This window comes from Ovis canadensis, chromosome 8 (assembly GCF_042477335.2).
Source record: "Ovis canadensis isolate MfBH-ARS-UI-01 breed Bighorn chromosome 8, ARS-UI_OviCan_v2, whole genome shotgun sequence".
NCBI lineage: Eukaryota > Metazoa > Chordata > Mammalia > Artiodactyla > Bovidae > Ovis > Ovis canadensis.
In genome coordinates, this window is record NC_091252.1 from 72727040 (window position 1) to 72750415 (window position 23376).

At 39.1% G+C, this 23376-nt stretch overlaps 1 protein-coding gene across 1 annotated transcript in view; it reads right to left on the reverse strand.

Annotated features, from left to right (window-relative positions):
- MAP3K5 (mitogen-activated protein kinase kinase kinase 5) overlaps positions 1–23376 on the reverse strand; it is a 231163-nt gene that overhangs the window by 96440 nt on the left and 111347 nt on the right. Inside the window, exon 8 of the mRNA XM_069598470.1 lies at positions 8039–8151. Coding sequence (XP_069454571.1) covers positions 8039–8151 — 113 coding nt within the window. The remainder of the gene's footprint in view (positions 1–8038; positions 8152–23376) is intronic.

Genomic DNA, 23376 nt, shown 5'->3' on the forward strand with positions numbered 1-23376 from the left:
ATATTTTGCAGCAGCTATTTGAACAGAGAAAGGTAGGACATTTTTATTGAACACTCATTATATGCTTAGCACTAGCATGGCACACTGAAAAGGTAACTTTTTTCAACCCATAGAACAACACAAATTAGAGATATCAAGGGAATATTTCATGCAAAGATGGGCACAATAAAGGACAGAAATGGAATGGACCTGACAGAAGCAGAAGATATTAAGAACAGGTGGCAAGAATATACAAAACTAGACAGAAAAGGTCTTAATGACCCAGATAACCATGATGGTGTGATCATGCACTTAGAAGTAGACATCCTGGAGTGTGAAGTTAGGTGGGCCTTAAGAAGAATCACTACAAACAAAGCTAGTGGAGGTGATGGAATTCCAGTTGAGCTATTTCAAATCCTGAAAGATGATGCTGTGAAAGTGCTGCACTCAATATGCCAGCAAATTTGGAAAACTCGGCAGTGGCCACAGGACTGGAAAAGGTCAGTTTTCATTCCAATCCCAAAGAAAGGCAACGCCAAAGAACGTTCAAACTACCACACAATTGCACTCATTTCACACGCTAGGAAAGTAATGCTCAAAATTCCCCAAGCTAGGCTTCAACAGTACATGAACCAAGAACTTCCAGATGTTCAAGCTGGATTTAGAAAAGGCAGATGAGCCAGAGAATAAGTTGCCAATATCTGTTGGATCATAGAAAAAGCAAGGGAATTCCAGGAAAAAAGTCTACTTCTGCTTCATTGACTATGCTAAAGCCTTTGACTGTGTGAATCACAATAAACTAAAAATCTTTAAAGAGATGGGATTACCAGACCATCTTACCCGCTATCTGAGAAACCTGTATCCAGGTCAAGAAGCAACAGTTTGAACCAGATATGGAATAATGGACTAGCTCAAAATTGGACATCAAGGCTGTATATTATCACCCTGCTTATTTAACTTATATGCAGAGTACATCATGGGAAATGCTGAGCCGGATGAAGCACAAACAGAACTCAAGATTGCCAGGAGAAATATCAATAACCTCAGATATGCAGATGACACTACCCTAATGGCAGAAAGCAAAGAGGAACTAAAGAGCCTCTTGATGAAAGTAAAAGAAGAGAGTGAAAAAGTTGGCTTAAAGCTCAACATTCAAAAACCGAAGGTCATGGCATCTGGTCCCATCACTTCATGGCAAATAGATGGGGAAACAATGGAAACAGTAACAGACTTTATTTTCTTGGGCTCCAAAAACACTGTGGATGGTGACCGCAGTCATGAAATTAAAAAACATTTGCTCCTTGGAAGAAGCTATGACAAACCTAGACAATGTATTAAAAGCAGGGACACTACTTTGTTGACAAGCGTTTGTATAGACAAAGCTATCGTTTTTCCAATAGTCATGTATGGATGTGAGAATTAGACCATAAAGAAGGCTGAGCACCAAAGAACTGATGCTTTTGAACTGTGGTGTTAGAGAAGACTCTTGAGAATCCCTTGGACTGCAAGGAGATCCAACCAGTCCATCCTAAAGGATATCAACCCTGAATATTCATTGGAAGGACTGATGCTGAAGCTGAAGCTCCAATACTTCAGCCACCTGATGGGAAGAGGCAACTCATTAGAAAAGACCCCGATGCTGGGAAAGATTGAAGGCAGGAGGAGGAGGGGATGACAGAGGATGAGATGTTTGGATGGTATTACCGACTCAATGGACATGAGTTTGAGCAAGCTCTGGGAGATGGTGAAGGCCAGGAAAGTCTGGCATGCTGCAGTCGATGGGGTCACAAAGAGCCAGACTCAACTGAAAAGCAACACCACCACAATCAGTTAAAGATTAGTCCCTTTGGCAATGATGGGGAAAAAATGCTGAGAGATGTTGAGCAACTTGTTGAAGGTCGCACAGCCCCGGTGGAGGTTAGATTGTTACCAGTTTAACTTTCCATTGTGATGAATTCCAAGCATACATCAAAGTAGAAAAATACTACAGTGATCACATTTGCAACAATTGCTAACATTTTGCTATTGCTTCATCTCCCTGAATACTTTGGCTGAACCATTTCAAATAAAATTACAGATTTCACCCTTAAACATTGTGTCATAGTATAAAAATTCTCCTACACATTCTACTTGATCATTTTTCTGAACACTTGTCAGCAACTGAATAACAACAAGGGCATCTGACATCTGCCTCTGTGGAGACTGAACCCTGGCTGCTGAGCTTCAACACCCGCTAAGGGGAATTCAGGGTGGAGAATGAGGCATTCTGTGCTCCAGGGAAACTGGTGCAACAGGTCTTTAGATAGTTCGATATTTTTAGTAACTGATTTCATGTTCCCAAATCCTTGGTGGTGGCTGTTTAGTTGTGCCCGACTCCTGCGACCCCATGGACTACAACCCTCTAGGTTCTTTTGTTCACGGGATTCTCCAGGGAAGAATACTGGAGTGGGTTTTCATTTCCTTCTCCAGGGGATCTTCCAGACCCAGGAATTGAACCTGAATCTCCTGCATTGTAGGCAGATTCTTTACTGACTGAGCTACAAGGGAAGCTGCATTTGATTATTGTACCTAATAAAAATAATAATTCTCTCATATTGTTTAATATCTGGTCCTGATTCAAATTCCTTGATCATTCCCCAAATTTCTTTGGCCACCTGATGCAAAGAACTGATTCACTGGAAAAGACTGATGCTGGGAAAGATTGAAGGCAGGAGGAGAAGGGGACAACAAAGGATGAGATGGTTGGATGGCATCACTGACTGGATGGACATGAGTTTAAGCAAGTTCTGGGAGCTGGTGATGGACAGGGAAGCCTGGCGTGCTGTAGTCCATGGGGTCACAGACAGTCAGACACGACTGAGTGACTGAACTGAATAGCTTTTTGTTGTTGTTCTCTTTGTTTTTTCAAACTGGAATCCAAACGAGGATCATTAATTGCATTTTTAAAAAATGTCTTTAATGAGCTGACTCATTTGAAAAGACCCTAATGCTGGGAAAGATTGAGGGCAGGAGGAGAAGGGGACGACAGAGGATGAGATGGTTGGATGGCATCACCAACTCAATGGACATGGGTTTGGGTGGACTTCAGGAGTTGGTGATGGACAGGGAGGCCTGGCATGCTGCGGTTCATGGGGTCACAAAGAGTCAGACGCAACTGAGCGACTGAACTGAACTGAAATGTCTTTTAACCTAACCAATCCACCCACACTTTTCTCCATGACACTGACTTTTTGAAAAGACCAGGCAGGGAGTCCTGTAGAATGTCTTCACCTTCTGGATCTGGCTGATAGCATTTCTTGGTGTTGTCTGACTTATTTCTCTATCCAACTGTGATTCTATTAACTGACTGTTAAATCTTAAGGCTTGGGTTAAACATTTTTGGTGAGACTATTTCACAGGACTGAGGGCAGGAGGAGAAGGGGGTAACAGAGGATGAGACTGTTGTATGGCATTACTGATTCAATGGACATGAGTTTGAGCAAACTCCGGGAGATAAGTGAAGGACAGGGAAGCCTGGCATGTAGCAGTCCATGGAGTTGCAAAGAGTCGGACATGCCTGGGTGACTGAACAAGAACATTTCACAGGAGATGCTGCTTATTTCACATTCTCTGTATCAGCTGGCAAATGTCCAGCCATCAGGCCATGCTGGGTGGACCACTGACAGCTGGACCCCTGGAGGGGATATATACAATGAATTATATGGGTCATTGTTCCTTTGTGATTGGTAAGCAATTTGTGGGTGAGCTTGGGTTTCTTGTAAGCATGGCAAATGAAAATTAAAAACAAAAAATCCTAACGGTGTTAGTTCTAATTGATGATCCTTGTCAGAATCACTATTTCAGCATCACTATCATTATGAGTTTTATCAGTTCTACTTTATCAGCTAGTATTCTTTTGAAGAATATGTTCTTAAAAATGTACAGTTAGTATGTAGCATATCTTAAGAAGAGATTTACCTCCTCAACTGGATGATCTATGCTCTACTCAATCAGGTCTGACTCTGAGACCCCATGGACTGTAGCCCACCAAGCTCCTCTGTCCATGTGAATCTCCAGGCAAGAATACTGGAGTGGGGTGCCATTTCCTTCTCCAGGGATGAACTACAGTATCCCTTTAAAAGGAAGGGAAAGTACTGTACTTTGTTCCCTATAATTTCAAATTTTCTGAGAATTTGGTCACCTCCATTGACAGCAAATGAGTTGTTTTGTGGTTGGTGATGGATTTTATTTTTGTTTTGATTTCTTTTTCTTGATTATCCTTTTGGAGTCATGGATTTCTATATTCAGTAACACAAATTTTATTTTTATGGCTCCCTGAAAATAAGATTCAATAGTGCTTTGTCGCAATTCCAATCACACTGTTCTCTTATTACATCATCATCTCATAAAGTGTCTCATGGTTGAAAATTCCACAGAACACAGGAGAAACATCTTTTATTTAACTAAAGCTTGATTATTAATTTTAAGTCTTGTGAAGCTGAAAAAAGATAAAGATAAAAGATGCGGTTGTTTCCAAATCCTAGTTCTAAACAGTACAGACACCCATGATTATTCAAAAACTGGGATATTGAAAACACAGATCATGAAACAATTAGCCATAACCTCAAACAAACACACAACTAGAATTAAAAGTCTTTGGTTAACAGATTATAACAGTTAAGAATTATTCTTAACATTAGAATTCTTAAACTTAATATATTTGAAAAGCTTCAGGCTTAATAATCATCTTATGACATCTTAATTTTCATTCTTTACCCTTTATGAATAAAATAAATTTCAAAATACATATAAAGAAAAGATTTCATAAAGAAAAATGAATACTATCAGAACTCAAGAACTGAGTTATGATTTAAAAAAGAATGCAACTACATCTTTAAAATATCTCAAATATGTCGTTAATTAGTGAGTTAATTAATTAATACAATTACTATGTTAAAATATTCATTTATTTAATCAACCTGTTTTTCCCTGAAAATCCCTTTAATCGTATTTTACCATATAAATGTTAATTTTAGGTCAACTTATATTTATTAGCCGGAGAAGGCGATGGCACCCCACTCCAGTACTCTTGCCTGGAAAATCCCATGGACAGAGGAGCCTGGTGGGCTGTGGTCCATGGGGTCATGAAGAGTTGGACACGACTGAGCGACTTCTCTTTCACTTTTCACTTTCATGCATTGGAGAAGGAAATGGCAACCCACTCCAGTGTTCTTGCCTGGAGAATCCCAGGGACAGGGGAGCCTGGTGGGCTGCCATCTATGGGGTCTCACAGAGTCGGATACGACTGAAGTGACTTAGCAGTGGCCCAGTTTGATGGTGCAGTGATGTTTTCCTGTCACCTCCAGTTTAGTAGAAGCTGAGAAGGCAATGGCACCCCACTTCAGTGTTCTTGCCTGGAGAATCCCAGGGACAGGGGAGCTTGGTGGGCTGCCGTCTGTGGGGTCACACAGAGTCGGACAGGACTGAAGTGACTTAGCAGCAGCAGCATATTTATTAGCATAATTTATGAACAGAATCTAAGTGAGCTTTAAGTGCCTTTTAGTATTGTCATTGTTTAGTCCTTAAGTTGTATCTGCCTCTTTTGCAACCCCATGGACTTTAGCCCTTCAGACTCCTCTGTCCAGGGGATTTCCCAGGCAAGAATACTGGAGTGAGATGCCACTTCCTTCTCCAGAGGATGACCCAGGGATAGAACCCATGTCTCCTGCACTGGCAGGCGTATTCTTTACCACTGAGCCACCTGGGAAGCTCCTTTCAGTTATTTAAGGACATACATTTTATAGTGTATATCACAGTATTTTAGAAGCTTTAAATTTAGCTTTTATGGGAACTAAAAATTCATTGTCAAGTCATATTTTAAGTCTGTGTAAGTTTTGCAATTTCCATATTAAAAATTCAACTTTATTTGCTTTCAAATGCTTGTTCAACATGTATTATGAATGAGCTCTTCCTGGAAAAAGTTGAAATGTGTTTCCTTTACAAAGTTCCATTAATCACAGTTCCTCAAACCTCAGAGTGCTGATCATCCTTTTTTTCCCTCCAGTTCTTCAAAGACATAATTGACAGAACATTGTGTAAGTTTAAAATGTGCAGTGTGTTGATCCAATACACTTGTATCAGGCAAAATGATCACTATAGCATTAGCTAACACCCCCATCATGTCATATAATTTCTATTTTTTTTGTAATGAGAACATTTAAGATCTACTCCCTTAGAAGAGTGCTGACCATCTTAATCTACATTTAACTTAAAAAAGAGAATTTAGAACACGTTCATTTCAAACCACTATGTTACTGCTCTACCTACACATGCAAATCAATGTCAATTTCTATAATGATCTAGAGGCTTCAACCTCAAGTTCAAGAACAGAGTAATACAAGTCATTTTAGATCACTAATACAGTGACCCCATGGTCTACAGCCCACCAGATTCCTCTGTCCATGGGATTTTCCAGGCAAGGATACTGGGTTGGGTTGCCATTTCCTTCTCCAGGGGATCTTCCCAACCCAGGGATTGAACTCAGTCTCCTGCATTGCAGGCAGATGTTTACCAACTGAGCTACCAGGGAAGCTCAATACATAAGGATCAGTATAGAGTTTTAAAAATAACTTTAGATGGAGAATTTTATTATGATGATAATCCTGAAAAGTACACACTGCAGTGTATTTTTTCTGATTTCATTTTCCAGCTTAAAAAAAAATGAATTCAAATAAAACTTTGTGCATTGAATACCACTGCAATCCAGAGCGACAAACATTGTATCATTCTTTTAGTCTGGGCTTTTAAAAAGAATTTAATACTCAAACTTTACTTGCCTTCAAAGATTTCCCAGAATATACATATGGTTATTTAATTAGCCCTTCCCAAATAGTGTAAAAAAACACCCAGGGCTCATTTTTTTCTTTATGAAAGATTAAAAACACTCTCCAGTTAGAAATCTTAAAGGAAAAGTTTCATCTACATATAATTCACAGCTTCACTAAGATCAATTTTTTTTCCTCTACAAAAACTATGGAAAAACATTTCTGTCTGCAGTAAAAACTCCTATGAGAGTTGGAAAGGTTCTCTGCAAAAAGACAGTTCAACATTTAAGAGAGAGAAAATTTTACTACCTTATACAGTATTCACTATCTAGAACCTTAAAAACATTATCAAAGCAAGAACTAAGGAAATCACACAAAAGTTATTCACTTAAGACGTCCTAATCTTTAAAAAATTCCAAAGAAGGGTCAGCGTGTAAGACAATGTCCACTGATAAAAGGGACAAAAGCACATTCTATCAATGGCTACAATTCAGAGATGGTCTCTGAGGAGACCAGTCACTGCCAAGACTCCATCTGCTTGACCTGTTGTTCTCGGGTCTTGGGAGGCTCTACCAGTAACAACGCTGAAGTCATAGGGCAGGTGTGTGTGAGGAACAGAAACAGGGAATATCAGAAGTCTTTCTTTCCCTCTTTTTTTTTTTTTTTCCAGCACCAGGAAAACAAAATTAACCAAAAAGAGGAAACTTTCCTGATGTTCCATAGAATACTACCTTATTTGGGAGTTGTGGGCTAAATGCAGAGCCTCTATTTCTAATATGAGTTTGAGAAGGAATGGGCTTTCCTGGTGGCTCAGCAGGTAAAGACTGTCTGTCTATAGTGCAGGAGACCCGGGTTGGATCCCTGGCTCTGGAAAAACCCCTGGAGAAGGAAATGGCAATGCACTCCTATATTCTTATCTGGAGAATCCCATGGATAGAAGAGCCTGGCGGGCTATAGTACATGTGGTCGCCAAGAGTTGGACAGGACTGAAAGACTAACACACACACTGAGAGGGAATAAAAAAAATATCAACTAGGGGATTTTTAGAATCAGGTGAAATAAGTTAAAAACCTAATTACATCCCAATATCAAGATTCTGCACAATAGCATGAAACATTAAATAAGGAGGTATAATTTTTTTTTCAGGAAGTCAGATGAGACAGAAAGCAAAGGAACAATCTATGAAAGATCCTTTTTCTTTGCACTGAGTTGGATCCACTTTTTTGATTCCATGTAAAACATCAAGCTGTAATTACCAACTTTTCGGAGCTCAAAGGAAGATTCAAACTGGTGCCCAGATGCCAGGAGGAGGACCGCATAATTAATTCCTGACTGTAGTGTTGGCTCTGATTCAAATGCCTTTTTGAACCTATAAAAAAAAAAACAACCCACAAATGTACAAGTTTACTTTCTCAATCATGAAACTCTGAGTTTGCAATAGCTTCTGTTTGCATAACTCCAAGGCCTGAGCAAGTAAAAATATTCCACTGGCCTTCACCCCAGAATCTAGTGTGCTATTAGGATTTAATGCTTAAGTAACTGCATACCCTCACCCTCAGCAACATGGCATTCCCCCCACTTAACTCAGCCTCACCATAGCAGCCCCAGTCTTTAAGAAAAAGTCCTCTCTTCAACAGTCTCCCAGGAATGTGAGAGAATGTATGTATGTGTGTGCGAGCATTTATAAACAGTGAAAATTTAAAGATAAGAACCCTGTGCATATTTGTTAAGTGGTTTTTTGAAAAGTTTTATAAGTGAACAAAGTAAAAACAATACACAAACCAATCAGGAATATTATCTACATAACATACTGAAACAATCACTTTCGTAAGAGTGATATAAAAATACAATAAAGAATGTCAATTGCAATAAGAAATTAGGAAAAGAGTGATGGTGCTTGTGCATACTAGTTTTCGCTCAAAGAGAATAAGAACCATTTTCTGGATGTGCATGAATCTATCTACCTTTAAAAATGCTTCAACATTTGAAAAGGCTTCAGTGCTTCTGCATCCACTATATTTTCAAGGTAACACTTCGTAGGTTCTGTTCAAGGGTTTCCTCATATACATCATTTAACAGGCAATAATACTCAATATTATTTCATTTAAGAGCATGAAGAACAAAATTAACATAAATGGCCTAGTAACTAATAAAAACTGAGACAAACATGAAAAATGAAATCTCTACTTTAAAAACCAGGTTGAGAAAAATATAAAGACTAAATACCTACTGAATACACATTTAATGATACAATAAAGAGATACTTAGGGAAAAACATTAGAATTCTAAGATAAAAGCATTTTTATTAAAATCATTAACTGAAATGAAAGATGGGAATTGCAAAAATGGCAGTGGGCCCAATGGTGTACATTGGAGTACATTCTTGGCTATTATACATACTTGAAATTTTCTGTACTTTAAAATGGTAAGGTAAACTTAAAAAGAAAAGGATAAGTATATATTTTCTGAATATTGAGAATCATGTGCCCTTTACTTTTTAATCAGGAAAAGTATCTCTGAGAAGAAACAAAATTCAAACAAGTATTAACTTTAACTAGTTGGCTTGAACAGTTTTGCATGTGGAATAAGAAACAAATATTTCTAACTGCATCACTGCTGATGATTAAGAAGAATTTCTTTTCTCTCCAGAAGTACAGGAGTTTACCAAATCTAAAATGGAAAAACCATGTAACCTAGATTGCTGATATCCAAAGCAGGTCACATCAAAGAAAGGCATGATTTATAAGTTTTAGACTCATACAAAATCCAAAGGTCTTTGTGTTTTTTCAGAGGCAAGTAGAAAGTCCAAATAAAAAAAGATATAGGAGAAGAAAGGAGTTAATAACTTTCTTTCTACCAGTAATTTATACTTTCTACCAATTCATATCAATATATGAAATATCTTTCAACAAATAAATTTTTCATTTTTACTGAAAGAAAAATTCATGGAAAAGTTCTCTTAGTAAATTCAAAGGAATATGTAAAAAGCAAGATAATCCTAAATCAATCAGTAAATACTGATAAGTATTCCCTATGTGCCAAACTAACCAAACTGAAAAAATTAAATGGGCTTAGATCTGTTTGACTGTTCCCATAAACAATACAATTTAAAACATTTTAAGCAAAATATAGATGCCAATAAATTAATAAGTTATATTTTTTATGGCTCAGAACACTTCATAATAAGATGCATATTGAGCAGAAAGTCTTAAGGAAGTAGGAATTCTCACACACTGAAAAGTAAATTAATATACTATTTCTTGGCAGAAATTTGCCAATATCTATCAAAAATTGTAAAATGTCAAAAAAAAGCAATGCATACCTATTGACACAATATTTCCATATCTATGGATTTACGCTTAAAAAAAGCATTAAATATGAATACCAGACCACCTAATCTGTCTCCTGAGAAATCTTTATGCAGGACAAGAAGCAACAGTTAGAACCAGACATGGAACAACTGATTGGTTCAAAATTGGAAAAATTGTAACCCTTCTTATTTAACTTATATGCAGAGTATATCATGAGAAATGCCAGTCTGGATGTATCACATGCTGGAATCAAGACTGCCAGAAGAAATGTCAACAATCTCAGATATGCAGATGATATCACTCTACTGGCAGAAAGCAAAGAAGAACTAAACAGCCTCTTTCTTGATGAAGGTGAAAGAGGAGACTGAAAAAGCTGTTTTGAAACTCAGCATTAAAAAAACAAAGATCATGACATCTGGTTCCATTGCTTCATGGCAAATAAAAGGGGGAAAAGTAGAAGCAGTGACAGATTTCATTTTCTTGGGCTCCAAAATCATGTTGGACGGTGCCTGCAGCCATGAAATTAAAAGATGCTTGCTCCTTGGAAGGAAAGCTATAACAAACCTAGACAGTGTATTGAAAAGCAAAGACATCACTTTGCCAACTTTGTCCATATAGTCAAAGCTGTGGTTTTTCCAGTAGTCATGTACGGATGTGAGAGCTGGACCATAAAGAAGGCTGAGCGCTGAAGAACTGATGCTTTTGAACTGTGGCATTGGAGAAGACTCTTGAGAGTCCCTTGGACTGCAAGGAGATCAAACCAGCAAATCCTAAAGGAAACCAAGCCTGAATATTCATTGGAAGGACTAGTGCTGAAGCTGAAGATCCAAAACTTTGGTCACCTGATACAAACAGCAGTTCAGTTCAGTTCAGTCACTCAGTCGTGTCCGACTCTTTGCGACCCCATGAATCGCAGCATGCCAGGCCTCCCTGTCCATCACCATCTCCCGGAGTTCACTCAGACTCATGTCCATCGAGTCTGTGATGCCATCCAGCCATCTCATCCTTGGTTGTCCCCTTCTCCTCCTGCCCCCAATCCCTCCCAGCAGCAGAGTCTTTTCCAATGAGTCAACTCTTCATGTGAGGTGGCCAAGCAGCAGACTCACTGGAAAACACCCTGAGGCTGGGAGAGCTCAAAGGCAAAATGAAAAGGGGGTGACAGAGAATGAGATGGTTAGATAGCATCAGCGACTCAATGGACACGAATCTGAGCAAACTCTGGGAGACAGTGAAGGACAGAGGAGCTGGGCATGCCACAGTGCCTGTGGTCACAAAGAGTTGGACGTGACTTAGTGACTAATCAACAATAAAATATAACCAGACATTTGGTTATAAGAATATTTGTTACAAGATGAAAAACTACTTCCTAAATTTCCAAAAATATTAGGAAATATAACATGGAACAAAATGTATTCTAATTGTTGGAAAGCTATGTAACCAGTTAAATTGTAGAAGAATATTAAATGTCAGAGGAAACTTGAGCTTCCAAGGTAAGATATAATAGTCTACTAGGGAGTCATCCCTCCTGCTACAATAACTAGGTGGGGTAAAGGATACACATCAAGAACATAATTTTATAGTCATTGGAGATCTATGGAAGCAACAACATCATTATTGAAATAAAACTCCAAAGAGGGAAGTGTCCTTCCAAGACAAAATGCTTTTGTCTATAGGGGCATTTGCTGATTCTGACCATAAGATTAAGCATAGGCTTGGTATAGGCAGAGGAACTCTACCTATTTGAAACTCTACCAGGGAAAAGAGAAACAAGTGGATTTGCTGACAGTTGCATGAGCTGGCATGACAAGATGAAACCGTGAGGGACCCCAAACATGTAGCTGATTTTCTCTACAGGACATTTCTTAACACCGGCTGTATGGGAAGTTGGGGATGAGGTATGGCTGGAATGGCAGTGAAATCTGAAGTTTGGTGGTGCTTAGAAGTAAAGATCACGGCATCTGGTCCCATCACTTCACGGAAAACAGATGGGGAAACGGTGGAAACAGTGTCAGATTTTACTTTGGGGGGCTCCAAAATCACTGCAGATGGTGACTGCAGCCATGAAATTAAAAGATGCTTACTTCTTGGAAGGAAAGTTATGACCAACCTAGATAGCATATTCAAAAGCAGAGACATTACTTAGCCAACAAAGGTCTGTCTAGTCAAGGCTATGGTTTTTCCTGTGGTCATGTATGGATGTGCAAGTTGGACTGCGAAGAAAGCTGAGTGCCGAAGAATTGATGGTTTTGAACTGTGGTGTTGGAGAAGACTCTTGAGAGTCCCTTGGACTGCAAGAAGATCCAACCAGTCCATTCTAAAGGAGATCAGTCCTGGGTGTTCTTTGGAAGGACTGATGCTGAAGCTGAAACTCCAATACTTTGGCCACCTCACGTGAAGAGTTGACTCATTGGAAAAGACTCTGATGCTGGGAGGGATTGGGGGCAGGAGGAGAAGGGGACGACAGAGGATGAAATGGCTGGATGGCATCACCAAATCGATAGGCATGAGTTTGGGTAACTCTGGGAGTTGGTGATGGACTGGGAGGTCTGGTGTGCTGCGATTCATGGGGTTGCAAAGAGTTGGACATGACTGAGTGACTGAACTGAACTGAACTGAGAAGTAAATACTAGAGGGAGGAGCCTACAACAAATAGCTGACAATCTCCTCCAAAGTTTGGAGCTATATAATGTAAGAGAATAAAGACTCAAACTCAAAACTCCAAATGGCAGTTTACAGTATACAGGGATAAGAAGATAGAACACTGCTTGGCTCTCAATCAAAAGCTGAGGGTGGTCATATCAAGAAGCAGGGACAAAAACTGAGATAGACAGGTCAATATAACTGAAACCGAGACCAACTCAACTCAACTGCAGTTTTTGAGGTAATCAGCTTCCTCACCATGTCTGGCTAACAGAGGGAAGTGAGAGCCTTCTATGAGAGAAAATAAAATCATTCTTAATCTCAATAATTCTTATATATAAAATATATGGCATACAATAAAGAATTATGAGAACTTCAGAATCAGGAAAAAATGACCAATAAACAAAAGAACAAAACAGACAAGAGGACCTGACTCACAGATAATTCATATGTTGGAGTTTGTAGACAAGGACCTTAAATCGTTATTACAAATATGGTGAAGAAAACTGCAGAAAAAATGGACAAATGAAGGAAAAGACAAATTCAATGTAGAGCTGGAATCTAAAAATAAAGAGAATCAAGCAGTCTAGAACTGAAATATATAACACCTGAAAATAAAAATTCATTGTGTAGGTTTAATAGCAGACTAGACAGAGGAGAAGGTGGATTTGGTGAAGAAAAAAAAGTAACGTCAATAAAAAGTTTGTAAACTGATACACAGAAAAAGGGAGGGAGAAAAGACACAGCTGACTGTAAGAGACATGAAAGACACAGGTAAATGGTCTAACATATGTATCGTGGTAGCCCTAGAAAGAGGGAAGAGAGGATACAGAACACAAGAAGTATCTGAAGACACAAAGCCAAAAATACTCCAAGACTGCTGAAAACATTAACACAAAGATTCACGAAGCTCAACTTCAAGCTGGGTAAGATAAAATAAGCACAGCCTAAATGCTAAAATCAAAGACAAAGAGGAAAGTCTTATAATCAGCCAGAGATAAAGATATATTACCTTCAAAGGAGGCATGTTATTGCAATTTTATAGCAATTAAATTGACAAAACTGATAGCTGACTTTGCAACACAAACTATGGAATAAAATTGATAGCTGACTTTGTAATACAAACTATGGAAGCCAAAAGATAATGCAGTGACATATTTAGAGTGATAAAAAAAAAGAAGAGGTACAAATAAGCAAAAACTGGCAGAATTGGTTGCCAACTGATCTGCATGCAAAAAGTATTAAAAGCATTCAGGCTAAAGGATAGTGAGTCCATCTGGAAGCACTGAACTGCAAATAGAGCATCAGAAAGAGTACTGAAGTGAGAATGAAAGTTGCTCAGTTGTGTCTATTTTCGACCTCATGGACTATACAGCCCATGGAATTCTCCAGGCCAGAATCCTGGAGTGGGTAGCCTTTTCCTTTTCCAGGGGATCTTCCCAACCCAGGGATCGAACACAGGTCTCCTGCATTGCAGGCAGATTCTTTACTAGCTGAGCCACAGGGGAAGCCCAAGAATACTGGAGTGGGTAACCTATTCTGTCTCCAGTGGATCGTCTCAACCCAGGAATCAAACCAAGGTCTCCTGCATTGCAGGTGGATTCTTTACCGACTGAGTTATCAGGGGGAAGATACTAGCCATTTTAAAACTACTGAATATTTATTCTGCTTTAAGTTTCTCTCCAGTTAATTCTAAAGGAAATCAGTCAATCAAACCAGTCAATCCTAAAGGAAATCAGTCCTGAATATTCACTGGAAGGATTGATGCTGAAGCTGAAACTCCATAATCTGGCCATCTGATGTGAAGAACTGATTCATTGGAAAAGGCCCTGATGCTGGAAAAGATTGAAGGCAGGAGGAAAAGGGGACGACAGAGGATGAGATGGTTGGATAGCATCACCGACTGGATGGACATGAGTTTGAGCAAGCTCTGGGAGTTGGTGAGGGACAGGGAAGCCTGGTGTGCTGCAGTCCATGGGGTCTCAAAGAGACAAGACTGAGTGACTGGATGGCTGAAGTTTCTCTCCTCTTCAAGGAAGTGGTAAAATACAAATTTAAGGTAGACTTTAAGAGTCAAGGATGTGGAAGGTCATCTCTAGGGAACTCCTAAAAGCATAATATAAAGAGTATTGTATGTGTGTGTGCACGCATGCGCTAAGCTCTTTCAGTCATGTCCGACTCTTTGCGATCCTATGGACTATAAACTGTCAGGATCCTCTGTCCAAGGGATTCTTCTGGCAAGAATACTGGAGTGGGTTGCCATGCCCTCCTCCAGGGGATTTTTTCAACCCAGGGATTGAATTTGCATCTCTTACATCTCCTGCATTGGCAGGCAGGTTCTTTACTATGACTAAAGTGTTAATAGAGTATAAAATGCAACACTAAATAGAAAAAATGGGGGAATGAAGGACTAAAGAAACAAAGATATGAAACAGTAAAGAAGATATAAAATAAATAGAAAATGAATTGCAAGACATAAGCACAACTAGACAAAAAATATCAGTGATATGGAAGATTTGAATATTATGATTAGGCAAGTCAATTGAACTATCTTACGTGGAACACTACACCCAACAATGGTGGACTGTTTCTGGGGCTATGAGGCACCTCTTATTACAGTAGAATTAAACCAGAGAACAAGAAAGATACATCTGTAAATTGGGCAACCTACTTCTGAATAAGCCAGGGTTCAAAGATTCACATTGAAAATTAAAAGGTATTTGAGCTCAACAATATTGAAAGTTCAATATATCAAAACTTCTGGGATGCAGAACAATTTTTATCTTCAAATGCCTATGCTGGGAAAGCAGCAAGGGTGAAAAAAATCAATGCTCTAAACTTCCATCTAGAAATAAAACAGCACATATTCCAAAATAAAGTAGAAGGAAGATATAATAAAGAAATCAATGAAGTAGAAAATAGATGTGCAATAAAGAAAATGAACAGTGTCAAAAGGGGAAGATTAATAAAATTGATAAACTCCTAGATAGACTGCTCATCAGAGAAAGAGAAATGAAAAGGGGGACATTAGTATAGGTCCTACAAGCATTAAGTGTTAGTTGCTCAATCGTGTCTGACTCTTTGCAACCCCATGGACTGTAGCCTGCCAAGCTCCTCTATCCGTGGAATTCTCCAGACAAAAATACTGGAGTGGGTTGCTATGCCCTTCTCCAGAAGATCTTCCTGAACCAGGGACTGAACCCATGTCTCCTGCAGGCAGGCAGATTCTTTACCATCGGAGACACAAGGGAAGTTTCCCAGGTGGTCCTAGTGGTAAAAAACCTGCCTTGTCAATTCAGGAGACTTAAGAGACATGGTTTCAGTCCCTAGGTCTGAAAGATCCTCTGGAGGAGGGCACGGCAATCCATTCCAGTATCCTTGCCTGAAGAATCCCATGGACAGAGGAGCCTGGAGGGCTACAGTCCACAGGGTCACAAAGAGTTGGACACGACCAAAGTGACTTAGCACACAAGGGTATATAAGCATTAAAAAGAAAGTAAATGGATATCTGGAACAAACTTAAGCCAGTAAATATGGCAAGTTAGGAGAACTGGAAAACTTTCCTGAAATTCACAGATGAGTATGACACAAGGAAAAAAACAAAGGAAACAATAGTTCTATAACTATTACAGAGTTGATAACAATCTGAAATTATTGTTTTTACCATCTATCTCTCATATCGTATGCAGTCTGATGGCAGGGGCCTTGCTAGTCTTGTTGAGGACTAAATCTTCAGCACTTGACTCAGCAGGAGCCCAACTCACTGCAGGTGATTTCAAAATACCTGCTGCATGAAGAAAACCTGCATCCACCTCTTACCAAGAGCCAGGCTGTGACAAGTGATAAATACAGCAGGTCATATTAAAAATAATCTCTTCACTTCCTTAGTAGTCTAAATCCTAATCTTGATAAAACCATAAGCCCAGAGAGCTACCGCCTTAGACCACATTACTGAACTGCATAGTACCTTCATCACATTCTATTTTAACGTTACTAGAATGTACTATTTAATAAAAATATTAAAGATATTGTTTGTATAGTTTGCATTGTTGCCTATTTATATGAGAAACTCCTTTAATTTATTATTAGGGAGAGGATAGTCTCCTCTGAAATGGAGCATATGATTCATTTTTCATGCTATTACTGAAGCTTATTTTAAAGAGCATGATAATCCTTATCACTGGTGTATCTGTGTCCCTTGGCGCTAACTTTCCATATATGTATTATCATTTCACTGTTTCTTTAAATTCAAACTTGATAAAAATGCATGTGCTTGTGATTAGTTGCTCAGTTGTGTCTGACTCTGCAAGCCCATGGACTTTAGCCCACCAGGCTCCTCTGTCCATGGAATTCTCCAGGCAAGAATGCTGGAGTGGGTTGCCATGCCCTCCTCCAGGGGATCTTCCCAACCCAGGGATCAAACCCAGGTCTCCTGCATTTCAGGCACCAGGGAAGCCCAAGAATCACTGGAGTGGGTAGCCTATCCCTTCTCCAGGGGATCTTCCTGACCCAGGAATCAAACTGAGGTCTCCCGCATTGCAGGCAGATTCTTTACCAGCTGAGGTACCAGGGAAGCCCAAAGAAGAATGCATACAGAGGCTAAAATAATGAAACAATCCATTGCAGCTAAAGAAGATGTATCAGTCATTTTAGTGTAAATGTGCCAAGCGTCAACAAACCCCAGTGGCCTGCCAATTTCTGCATCAGCTGGCTTGGCTCTGCCTGACACTTTTTTCCCTCTGAGACCTAGCCTGAAGGAGCTGCTTTCTCTAGAAAACAGCTAAGGAAAAAACGACATGGCTTTTAAAGCTTCTGCTGATAAAAAGCATCAGCCAACATACAAATCAGAACCTGGTATCATGGGGTGGAAACATATAACCTTCCTATGAACAGGGACAGTATATTTCTAATAACACAATAGAGCACTGATGATATTCTCTACCACAGGGAGCTGTGGTTACCACCACATAGTAAAAGACACAAAAATAATAGCTGCCTGTCATGACTGGGCATCTACTAGGTACAGGCATTGCACTCGACACTTCAAGCATAATATTTCTAATTTATACATCTCCTTAAGGCAGGGAGGATTCTCTCAAGTTTACTAATCAGAACTCTGCAGAATGGAAATACTAAGTCATTCAGTTTAAAAGTGGCTGAGCAGGAACTTCACCCACTTTTGCCAGATTCTAAACCAGAGCCCGCTTCTCTATATAACTTTGCCTACTCTTTGGTGTGTGTTAAAAACAAATCTTTTAGTCCATTTTCATTACTTCTGCTTTTGGTTTTTCAGTAAAAAGAAATTGGGTGAAACAGGAAAAATAATAATGAGAAATAAAAATAGAGAGAACTGCTTTTACATTAAAAATAAAGTTTGGATTCTATACACTACAGAAACAGGTATTGATATACTCTTGGAAAGAATGGTGCTTGTCACAAAATGTACTTGATCAGTTTTATTAGATTAGAGACTAAATTTTTAAAAGACTGGCATGGCAATACCACTGGATGTGCCCATAAAAATGAATCAAAGAGGGCTTCCCTGGTAGCTCAGTGGTAAAGAATCTGCCTGCCAATGGAGGAGACGAGGGTTCGACCTCTGGTCTGGAAAGATCCCACATGCTGCGGAGCAACTAAGGCCCTGAGCCACAACTAGTGAGCCTGAGCTCTAGAGTTCTGGAGCTGCAACTATTGAGCCCTCCTCTTGCAACCACTGAAGCCCAGATGCATTAGAGACCATGCTCCACAACAAAAGAGACCACTGCAGTGAGAAGCCCGCACACCACAACTAGAGGGTAGCCCCTGCTCGCCACCAAATAGAGAAAAGCCCGCACCCACAAAGGCCCAGCACTGCCAAAAGTAAATAAATAGATCAATAAAATTATTTCTAAAAATGCACCAAAGATGTTTTAGGTCACTGAAAACTTTACAGTTTAACTAGCAAGAGGATAAATGAACATGAACAGTAGGTGAGCCCTTACACAAAGAAATATATAAACAATGATTAATAATATAAAACTATAAAAATATAGCAATAAAATGATAAGAGGCCTTCCCCAGTGGCGCAGTGGTAATGAATCTGCCTGCAGTGCAGAGCTGCAGGAGACACAGGATCAATCCTGGGTTGGCAATATCCCCTGGAGAAGGACATGGCAACCTACTTGAGTATTCTTGCCTGAAGAATCCCATGGACAGAGGAGCCTGGTAGGCAATAGTCCATGGGGCAGCAAAGAGTTAGATACAACTGAAGCAACTTAGCATGAAGGTAAATTAAGACTTCATGAAGGACACAAATCTTAAGGATGGCAACAGACATCTCAAGAAAATTCTAGGGAGCATATTTGAGTAACTAAAGTTATTTACACTATTGTTGATTTTTTTCTACTTAGTACTAAATATGTGTTGAAAAGAGGATAAATAATTTGTAATCTTCAATTCATTATTACATTGAAGAGATGCAAAGTTATTGTCCAAGCTTTCAGAGCAACAGATTTTTATTCAAGGACTGCCTTATATCAGCATTGTGTTTGTCACCTGATTGCAACTAGCTCTAAAAAAGCTAAGTACTTGTTAACAGAGTGATGAGTCTTTAGAATAAGAACTTAGCTCACTTTTGCATTTGTACTGAGATGTGCAACCAAGTAAAGAATAGAAGAAATATTCTTGAATCAACTGTTTCTAGCTAAAGAGCATCTATTTTCCACCAAAGAAGAAACTAAGCTCAAGTTCTATTTAGCTGTCATTTTCCTCCTTTGTGATATAACAGCTGTGATTCTTTCTGTAAGACATACAAGTAATTAAATTAGAATTTCACAGTGCTTTACATCTCTAGGGATATTTCCGAACTTATCACTCACGAAATAACTCAGAAGTAAAGCAAGACAGCATGAGACAAAAATTAGTGCTGAATCACTCTGTTAATTTGATCTGGAGATGGGGAAACCCTCTCCAATTCACACAGCTTATCTGTATATAATTTTATTGTAATAGAAAAGTCAGGATGAAAAATTTAAAAAGTCAAAATTCTAGCTATCTTCTTTCAGTCCTTTTACTATGTACATATTTTTCCAAAAACAAGAATCATGCTATTTTAAATTTTAAAATAAATAAATTTTAAAACTGTTTTTTAAATTTTCATATGATATCATGATGCATGTTACTATTAAATATTTATTTAAAACCACAATTGTCTTTTGGGCTTATACTCAAAAGAATTGAAAACAGAGGATTCAAACAGATATTTGTACACCCATACTCATAGGAATATTTATTCATAATAGCTAAAAGGTGGAAACAAACACAAATGTCCATTGACAGGTGAATGGGTAAAGACAATGTACACAAAATGGAATATTATTCAGCATTTAGAATGGAGATTCGGACACAAGCTACAACATGAAAGTGAAAGTTGCTCAGTTGTGTCCGACTCTGCAACCCCATGGACTGTATAGTCCATGGAATTCTCTAGGCCAGAATACTGGAGTGGGTAGCCTCTCCCTTCTCCAGGGGATCTTCCCAACCCAGGGATCAAACCCAGGTCTTCCACATTGCGGGCAGATTCTTTACAGCTGAGCCACAAGGAAAGCCCAAGAATACTGGAGTGGGTAGCCTATCCCTTCTCCAGTGGATCTTCCCGACCCAGGAATCTAACTGGGGTCTCCTGCATTGCAGGGAGATTCTTTACCAACTGAGCTATGAGGGATGCCCCACTGCTACAACATGGATGAGCCTTAAGAACATCATGCTAAGTGAAATAAGTCATTCACAAAAAAAGATATATACTGTATAATTCCACTTACATGAGATACTTGGAGTAATCAAATTCATAGAGACAGAAAGTGGAATAGTGGTTGCCAGGAGCCGGGGAATCCAAAATTGTTTAATGGGTATAGAGTTTGAGTTTTGAGAGTGAGGAGGTTGTGAGGCGGGGAGTGGTGATGGAAGCACAGCATTGTGAATGTACTTAATGCCACTGAATCATACCTTCAAAAATGGTTAAAACGGTAAGCTTTATTTATGTGTATTGCTACCATCAACTCTCCAAACACACAACTTTGAATGAATGATATTCCATCACTTGAGGATATCCTTCCATTTAACAGTTTCCCTACTGTTTTTCCAGTTTTTCAATACCATAAAATTTAGTGTAGTGAGCATTGTAAACATATCTTTATTTCCATATCTGCTATTTCTTTTGGATAGTTTACAAAGGATGTAACTGGACTAAGGAACATGAATTCTTTCAAGGTTCTTGATACATCATGCCAAACTGCTTTCCAGAAAGGTCTTACCAATTCACATTCCCAAGAGCAGCATAAGAAAGAGAGTTTTACATTGCACTCATGCCAAAATATTCTCATCTACTTTCATTTTTGCTAACTGATAATAACAAGAGAGCACAGCTCAGGATTTTAATGGGCACTTATCTGATTGCTCCTGAGAATGAACAGTTTTCAAATGTTTATGACCAATCTAAAGGTATCCTTCCAATAACTGCCAATTCTCTTAAATTAAAATGCAAAACCCATACTCGAAGAACTCCGGGAAAATAGGAGGAGATAGATTTGAGAAAGTTCTGAAGAGGAGGTAAGGCCAAGGGTTTAAACTTAATCTTTAAGGATATGAAGAACAATAAACATTTAGGAAGCAGGAACTGGCAGGAAAATCTGAGGAAAGTCTAAATATTTAATTAAAAAAGAAAAGTTGATATCAATTATGGGTTAGCTATTCAATAAAATGGATCCAGTAAGCGAAATTTCCAGAGACAGAGAACTCTGCACTGTTGAAAAATTCCCCAAGTAGTTCTGATAGTCAGCCAGATTTGGAAACAAACTGCTTTGGTTCACCAAGCAAAATCACTACTGCTCTTCCAAAGGCTCCTTTCCTTTTCATCATAATGCCTGGCAAACATCCAGTTCTCTTTCTCACTCATCCCTCTGACAACTCGGTTACAGAGAGCAAGCCTTCGTTTCTCGCCTTATGTGTTTATTACCTGTAAGACACAATTAGGAAATCTCCCAGTGACTTGTTAAACATTATCATTCTTGGACTTCAACTTGGTCATGCCACAATCTGTCATCTGCTGAACGGCATGTTAAATCAAGGTCAAGGCATGAGACCAATGTACCAGGTTTCTTGTTTACAAAGCAATCATGGGTACATGGTGTGTTCTCCCCAAGTCTCCAGGTCATCTTGGAATTGATGGTTCTTTAAGAGTGCTCTGCCCCTGGACATCAATAAGCTGGGTGTCATGCTGAGTTATTAAGAACTCTTCAGGTTTTGCGGTTCTCAGGATAAAAATCATCCAAATTTGGGAAATTCGATTAATAGATACAACCAAGGACTAAACGGAAATGATGTCAGTGGAATAATGGTGAGATCAAACTCTGGGGGTTAAGAGGGTAGTAGAAATAGAGATAACATGAAGAAAGATATCTCAAAGCTAAGATAAAGAAAAAAGGGAAAATATGGCAAATGGAAAATAGACATTGGTCTTTATTTGTATGTCACTTGGTTTGTTACATAACTCTTCCTAAGTAAAGCCAACCCCATTAATAATGTACAAACTAAACAGTTGTTAGGCATGATCACTGTTTGAATAGCACTGTCACTGACGTAAAACAAAATCAGTTGATAAGGCAAATCTGTCTGTTCTTTCCCAAGCTACTATGGAAAAATGAACACATAAATGTTAAAAACAGATTTAATGCTTTTAGCTTACTCAGTTCACTTCAGTTCAGTCGCTCAGCTGTGTCCGACTCTGCGACCCCATGAATCACAGCACGCCAGGCCTCCCTGTCCATCACCAACTCCCGGAGTTCATACAAACTCATGTGCATCGAGTCGGTGATGCCATCCAGCCATCTATCCTCAGTCGTCCCCTTCTCCTCCTGCCCCCAATCCCTCCCAGCATCAGAGTCTTTTCCAATGAGTCAACTCTTCGCATGAGGTGGCCAAAGTACTGGAGTTTCATCTTTAGCATCAGTCCTACCATAGAACACCCAGGACTGATCTCCTTCAGAATGGACTGGTTGGATCTCCCTGCAGTCCAAGGGACTCTCAAGAGTCTTCTCCAACACCACAGGTCAAAAGCATCAATTCTTCGGCGCTCAGCTTTCTTCACAGTCCAACTCTCACATCTATACATGACCACTGGAAAAACCATAGCCTTGACTAGACAGATCTTTGTTGGCAAAGTAATGTCTCTGCTTTTGAATATGCTATTTAGGTTGGTCATAACTTTCCTTCCAAGGAGTAAGTGTCTTTTAATTTCATGGCTGTAATCACCATCTGCACTGATTTTGGAGCCTCAAAAAATAAAGTCTGACACTGTTTCCACTGTTTCCACATCTATTTCCCATGAAGTGATGGGACCAGATGCCAAGATCTTCATTTTCTGAATGTTGAGCTTTAAGCCAACATTTTCACTTTCCTCTTTCACCTTCATAAATAGGCTTTTTAGTTCCTCTTCACTTTCTGCCATAAGGGTGGTGTTATCTGCATATCCGAGGTTATTGATATTTCTCCCAGAAATCTTGATTCCAGTTTGTGCTTCTTCCAGCCCAGTGTTTCTCATGATGTACTCTGCATAGAAGTTAAATAAGCAGGGTGATAGTATACAGCCTTGACGTACTTCCTTTCCT